Genomic DNA, 6,837 nt, shown 5'->3' on the forward strand with positions numbered 1-6,837 from the left:
GCACAGAACTGCGCATGAGCAGTCCTTCAATTCAAAGGCACTCCTTCGATATAAAGTTGTTTTTGACAAAAATGAAAACGTGTCAGTCTGTCACTTTCAGGAGGTTGGAGTAATACCATGTTCAACTATTTAAGACGTTGCCTCGAATCTAGGTTATGCCTTTCGATTTTGAGAAAATTAACAACTAAGGAATAATTTTTTACTTCTCTCATTGCCTTCTGAAAACCCAAACCCCGGCCTGTTCAGCTTGTTCGGTCGAGCAAGCGTTCCCGAAAGTCTCGCGATATTGCATCTCTGTGTTTAGAAACTCTGTGATGGCATGATCTAACAAACCAAACTCTGCTTACCCGGGGCACCGGGCCATGCAAAACGAACTCGACCAATGTTGCCAGAATTTACGTTAGAGCTGATGCTCTTCTAAAGTCCGTTTTTAGACCGGTTTAGACTAAGGGGTAAGTGTATTTCAAGTCATATTTTTATTGAGTTTTTCTAATCCATTCTCGCTTCGTATTAGTTTATGTAATGCATTTGGGTGATGATATCCCATCATATCGTCAACATGTTTTTATGTAGCGTAGAAAAATGAACGCGCGGATGATAAGCGAGCCCATATTGCGCATACCCGTGACCGACGTCACCGAAAAATTCAAGGCTCAAAAACGAATCCGGAAAATCGCAAGCTTGATGAAATAAACATAAATCCGGCGTACTTGTCAAAACTGGAACGAATCAAACCTTACAGATGGTCAACTAAGTCGTCCAAATCATATTTCATTGGCTTACTTTTTTTGCTTCCAAGTGTGGTTTCCCAGCAAAGGTGTATTTTCACGAGGGGAAACTATTGAGGTTTCCTTGGAAGAAATAAAAGTCCCAGGTGACGAGCTGGTGATTTACCAGCTGGGACAATCGATTATTCATCCTCTTTTAGACAATAGGTAGGAAATCGATATGCAAATTTTAATGAAAGTTTATATATATTGTACGGTGGGTGGGTGTTGCCACTTTGCCCTCCTTGCAGTGGGCACCTTCTCTTCACCCCCCATGTCTTATCGAATCCATGTCGTTGGTAGAGATTACTGTAATTTGATTAAAATGTATAATTGTAAGATTTCAAACATCATTGTTCTCCAGTGAAAAGCCCATATGCTTACTGACGTTACTATTAGTCTCGTCTCTGTCTCATTGTTTGTTTTTCTATCCCTAGGACTACTTGCCTGTCTGCCCTTGCTTCTGAAAGAAATCAATAATGAGATTGGCAGGTAAGAATTGATATGCTTACCAAAACTGTCTGTGTCAGAAAGTGTGTGTGTGTGCCCATCTATCTAATGAATGTAATGTATTGTTGTTGATCATTCTAATGTAATGGTTTGTGTTTGTGTGCCAGGGCCAATGCGAGCTGTGGCTGTGCTGCTATTGCTGGGCCTCACATGGGTGTTAGCCAGCTCCATACTCGGAGGGGACAGCAGCTCTTTGGTCAAACACTTCTTCAGTGGTAAGAGACAACCCCACTGCTGTTCTCTGTATGTGTGTAGTATAATCTACATGTTTTGGATTGAACCCAGTCTTGATGAAACAAAGCTGACCAGTGTGCATGTGAGATTTGGTTCTGTGTGCTGAAATAATATTGAACTAAACTGAACTTTGATCAAACAGTGTAGGTGAAAATTCATGACTATGGGTGATTTTTTTTCCAGTATCTAGACTGTTCTCCCAGAAGTATTGAGACAGAAAACATAGGGTTAATTAATAGACATGTGTAGGCAGAATAAAGGCTGAGCTCAGGTGAATGGACAGAGCTGGATAAACGAAGAGTTAACCATTAGACACATCATAAGAAAACGTAAGCAGAATCCATTGGAGTATACAGACTGGGTCAACGTTTATGTTTATCTTTTCTACAGGGACAAACGAGGAGCCAACAGCTGGTATGTGGCAAGGTTAAGACCATTATTTACAGTGGCAATCACTTAGTTTGAAGTGTTGTATTTTGGAACCTTTCAATGTCAGTGGGACAGTGCTAATTTATGTCCCTTAGTAGAAAACCATATTCCCCCCCTGGGTACACTTTCATTCTATTGTGCTAATTCATGTCTCCTCTCTTGCCCTCTTCCAGAGACCAAACCACGCAGGTACAAGTGTGGTCTGTCGGCTCCATGTCCTCAGAAACATCTGGCCTTCCGTCTTGTCTCTGGAGCCGCCAACGTCATTGGGCCCAAAATCTGCCTGGAGGATAAGATGTGAGAATTTTTGTCTATCAATCACACTCTCTCTCGCCAACTCTCTCTCTCTCTCCATCCATCTATCTCTCTCTCCATCCATCCATCTCACTCTCTCTACCTCTACCTTAGTAGCTCTAAGCTCATCTCTCATCTTTTGTCTATTGCCTACAGTGGGTTTAGGATGGTCTTAGTGCTACAAAGCTTTTGGGAAAACCGACCCCTGAACAGTATGTTAACCCCTCCAGACAATAATTGTGCTCTCGTACCCTTCTCGCCTCCCAACCTCTCCTATTTCTCCCCCTCAGCCTTGTGAGCAGTGTCAAGAACAATGTTGGCAGAGGACTAAACATTGCTTTAGTAAATGGTAAGAAATTAGAATCTCACTCATACTCCTACAAATCTTGATAAAGTAACATTTTCCAATTGATTTCCGAATAGTGATGCTTGATTAACTGTTGAATTATGTGTGTACTAATTACTTACACCACTACTTCATGTTTCTACTCTTCAGGGGTATCGGGAGAGCTCTTAGAAACTAAATCTTTTGATATGTGGGCAGGAGGTGAGAGGATTAAACTAGCTAATATTAATGTGCTGTTCTGTGAAATAAGGGGTACAAATGGGGCCGGTTTCCCGGACAGAGATTAAGTCTAGTCCTGGACTAAGAAGCACTATCAGTAGAGAATCTCCATTGAACATGCTGTTAAATCCAGAACTAGAATCAATCTGTGTGTAGGAAACCAACCCATGTTGTTCTGATAAATCCAGGTGTTTAACCGTTCCCCTTTAAGACATCGTCTCTGTACTACATTCTCAGATGTAACTGACCTGTTGAAGTATCTCCGGCCCCTACATGAGGGAACACTTGTGTTTGTAGCTTCCTTTGATGATCCTGCCACAAAGTAAGAGTCCAGAATATTCTCTCCACACACTCTTTCCCCCCACCCCACACACACATGGAAGCCCCCCCCCCCCAGAGAGTTGTTATAGTGTAGTTTCTGCCCCCCTGGCACTGCTAAGTGAGTTCCAGTCACATGCAAAGCTTTTAACACTGGTTATTACGCCCTGTGGCACACACACATAATTCTGGAGGGGCGAGTTGTTTAGTTTTGCTTAGCAAAACCAGATTAACAATGAAGTACACCATTACAGTACAATTACATCTAAAAATGTACATTTGCATCCTGACAACTTTTAATGCATTTCTGCATGTCACGAAACACAACACTAAGGGACACAGATTAACACTACTCTGACTAAAAAGCACACTTAATGGAGAATCCACTGGAAGTTTCCAAGACCAGGCTTAATATTTGTCCAGGAAACTGTCTCTTAATGGATATTATGGACATTATAGCCTACTTGACTGTAACCTAATGTGTCTCTGTCAGGTTGAATGATGAGGCACGTCGTCTGTTTGAGGAGCTGGGTAGCACAGTAGTGAAGGAGCTCACCTTCAGAGACAGCTGGGTGTTTGTAGGAGCCAAGGGAATCGAGAACAAGAGTCCTTTCGAACAGGTAGACTATCTTTACCTTAAGCCAAATTTATACAGTACGCAACTCAAACGGTGATCCTGCATACTTAGAATTGGGTGTGCTTGAACATGTGTATGTGTGAGATGAGGAGACATGACCTCTGACACATGAGGCACCTGTACACTCACCGTTCTCTTCCTTGTAGCTCTGTCCATAGGTAATATATGTATGGCTCTGTCAGTGTGTTTGTTCTGTAAAGCAGGGGTTCTCAATCTTTGTGGGTTCGGGGACCCCTTTTGTGTTTGCAAATTCATCAGAATTCATAATGAGAACTCAACTTGTTTGTGATTTTAAAGAACGATTACAAGAAGTTTTACTATGACGTCTGCAGTACATGGCTGGACGAGTCTTGTGCCCGGGGAAAGAGAATTTACAAGGCATTGGAGAGATTTAGCAGTTTAAGCTAATTTCCTGTAATGCTACACAGTTTGCCACTAGGCAGAGGGAACTTGGTAGTTTTAAAGCCTACATTACAGTGCATTTATGTTTACATTTTTCCCCCCAATTATATACTTTTGCACGGACGCACTTTGAGAACACCTGCTGTAAAGCCTAATGTTCATGCTCTCCATCTCCCCCAGCGTATGAAGAACAGTAAGAGCAGTAACAAGTATGAAGGCTGGCCTGAGTCTCTCGAAATGGACGGCTGTATCCCCCTCCGTGCCCCCTTAGAGAATTAAACACTCTCTGCAGGTACATGTATCCCTTCCTCCACTCTCTCCTAATGAGTGCACACTCATCATCATGGATTTAACGATGGTGGGACCCCTCCAGCCAATGCTTAGGCCCTACACCGATCCAATGCTTTTAATAACGGGGAGTGTGCAAGACAAGTGCACATTTTGGGAGACGGGTGGAGTGTTGGAATGCAGACAGTTTCTAAGGACTAGCACCTTTTGAGACCCAATTTTTCTCTGGTTCTAAGGTTAGCAGCACATATCTATTTGAGAAACTGTTGCAGCAGAAGCATGGACTATGATCGTTTGACTTCCTCGATTTCCAGGCTTCGTCACGTTCATTCTGATTAGTGAGACTTGGGATGGACTGGGACCAGAAATCTTTTTTTTTTCCATTGAGGCCCCTGTTATTAGCCAAACAATGATCATTTTGTGCAAAAACAATTTAAAACAGGCCAACTGATCTTAAGATGGACCAGCCCATCTGGCATTTGTCAGAACTGCCCTCTGTCCCTGATGAGACTTAGGAGTATGGTATTGGTAATGTAAGACGACAGTTAAGTTGGACAAATAATGCTCTGTTACAAAATCATGGAACTAGAGGCTCCTACAATACTTTTTTGTTTTTGGTCAAGTAACACATGCTGCAAAGGACATCCTTTGATTGATTGGAATCTCACTGTGACAATGCTGGAGCTCAATAGGCTAGCTTGACTGATAGTTGAAGCAACCATTTGCACTTGACATCTGAACTTGGCATTTATTTAATCATTTGAGGCCTAATAACTTTGCTGAAAGAATTAACAGGTGACCACAAATAGAGGAAAGGGATATTTCAGAGACCAAATGTTTGATGACCAAATGCATAGAAGTGGAAAAAGTTTTTTTTTTTTTTATGTAAATGCTTGATAGAAATTAATAACTGAAACAAGTAATGTCTGTTTAAAAATAAATAAAAAAGAAGAGGCCAGAGAACACTGCCTATCTGAATGGACATTGCCCAGAATACAATTTAGGTATAATAGAAAGTAAGTAGTTCATGAGCAATATGTTATTGCTGGCTGATCTAAGATCTGTTTTGTGCTAAATTAAGATTAATTCATATTTTGTACCCTAGGTTTAATATAGAAAATTAACGATTTCAATTAAGTTGTGGCTGTCTGGTATAGTGCCAACTCCTTGTCATTCATTGTCATGTCAAACATTTGGCTTGACAATGGGCAAGTGCAATTGAGTTGCAAGGAGCACAAACATACCAGGCTAAAGTGCTGAAAATTCCCACCTTTTATAGATAACTTGCTGTGTAGCAATCATTGTTTGTTTGGCAAATGTATACAGTGTCTTTGAGTAATCTTGTGTATTTGACGTGGAAAAGAACTAGTCTAGAATCCTAGAGAAACTTATTTTTACACCTCGTAGGCTATATTCATGAATTGTACACTAGAGTGACGACGTTAGTGCCTAAGATAAACATTATCTTTTGAAATTGTACTGTTAGGTAACAACACTATCCATGTGTCTCAGGCCTTGTCTTTATTTTGTTATTTGTGTAACTTTATTTGCATTTTCAAAGACAGAATCTCTTTCCCTGTGGAAAAAGTTAGATATTTATCTCAGTTTCCTCCACTTTGAATTTGATAGTAAAATATACATGATTTGTTGCATTTAGAATACACTGAAAACAAGCATAGCATAATGTTTTGGTCCAGAAATAGACACAGTGCTATGAAACCAAGTGTACTGTAGAATTCTTAATATTAATTTTTGTGAAAAACTATTTTGTAAGTTATTAAAAGATCTCAATATTATCTGTGTGCTGTGTGGTTTAGCCTGAGTGCCAGTCTGTTTGTGCTATCATGCCAAATCCTTGTCAATGATTGTCATGGCTTGGCAATGGAGTTGGCAAGAGCACATACAGATCTGGGACCAGGTTAGGTGTGGGTCAGTAAATGAAAATACTACCTTGGGTGTATTTTATAGGCTATCCTTTTGTGAAGTATGAGTGCTTGTAAAGTATGTATTTGGCAATTATTGTCATGCCTTATGGGTTGATGTGAAAGATTGAATAAGCGCATGTCAACTGAACTTAAAGAAGATCAGATCGTATGTATCAAGTGTTGCCGAGTAGGAGTGCTGATCTAGGATCAGGTTCCCCTGGTCTATGTTGGGCAAAACTGATCCTAGAGCAGCACTCATACTCTTTGGACACATAACACATACAGTACAGCCCCTGGTCCCTCCTGTCCATGTAATTTTATGAATTATGATTAAAAAATAAATCGATCAGGATTCAGACGCTTGATGCATGCAGCACCAAATTGTTCATGTATAATGCCGCATCATGCTTCAGTCATGCACTGTGCAGCGACAGCGGTCATTTCATTAATCCACCAGGGGGCGCCAAA

General features: G+C 40.8%; 1 protein-coding gene across 4 annotated transcripts; it reads left to right on the top strand.

The window, feature by feature from the left end:
* The first annotated feature begins 81 nt into the window (after window positions 1–81).
* Window positions 82–6,240, top strand: fam3a (FAM3 metabolism regulating signaling molecule A). Of its 4 annotated transcripts, none has more exons than XM_039010482.1 (10): window positions 82–452; window positions 1,205–1,259; window positions 1,385–1,492; window positions 1,902–1,925; window positions 2,114–2,237; window positions 2,525–2,583; window positions 2,731–2,781; window positions 3,037–3,121; window positions 3,611–3,737; window positions 4,337–6,240. In XM_039010482.1, exons 2-10 carry the CDS (start codon window positions 1,247–1,249, stop codon window positions 4,433–4,435), a joined length of 690 nt encoding a protein of 229 aa, XP_038866410.1. In that variant the 5' UTR covers window positions 82–452; window positions 1,205–1,246; the 3' UTR covers window positions 4,436–6,240. The 4 variants fall into 4 exon arrangements, with proteins under 4 accessions (XP_038866410.1, XP_038866412.1, XP_038866408.1 ...); XM_039010480.1 differs by lacking the exon at window positions 82–452 and adding an exon at window positions 603–935; XM_039010483.1 differs by lacking the exon at window positions 82–452 and adding an exon at window positions 1,061–1,102.
* The last annotated feature ends 597 nt before the right edge of the window (window positions 6,241–6,837 follow it).

The sequence above is a fragment of the Salvelinus namaycush genome, chromosome 16, assembly GCF_016432855.1.
Source record: "Salvelinus namaycush isolate Seneca chromosome 16, SaNama_1.0, whole genome shotgun sequence".
Lineage (NCBI taxonomy): Eukaryota > Metazoa > Chordata > Actinopteri > Salmoniformes > Salmonidae > Salvelinus > Salvelinus namaycush.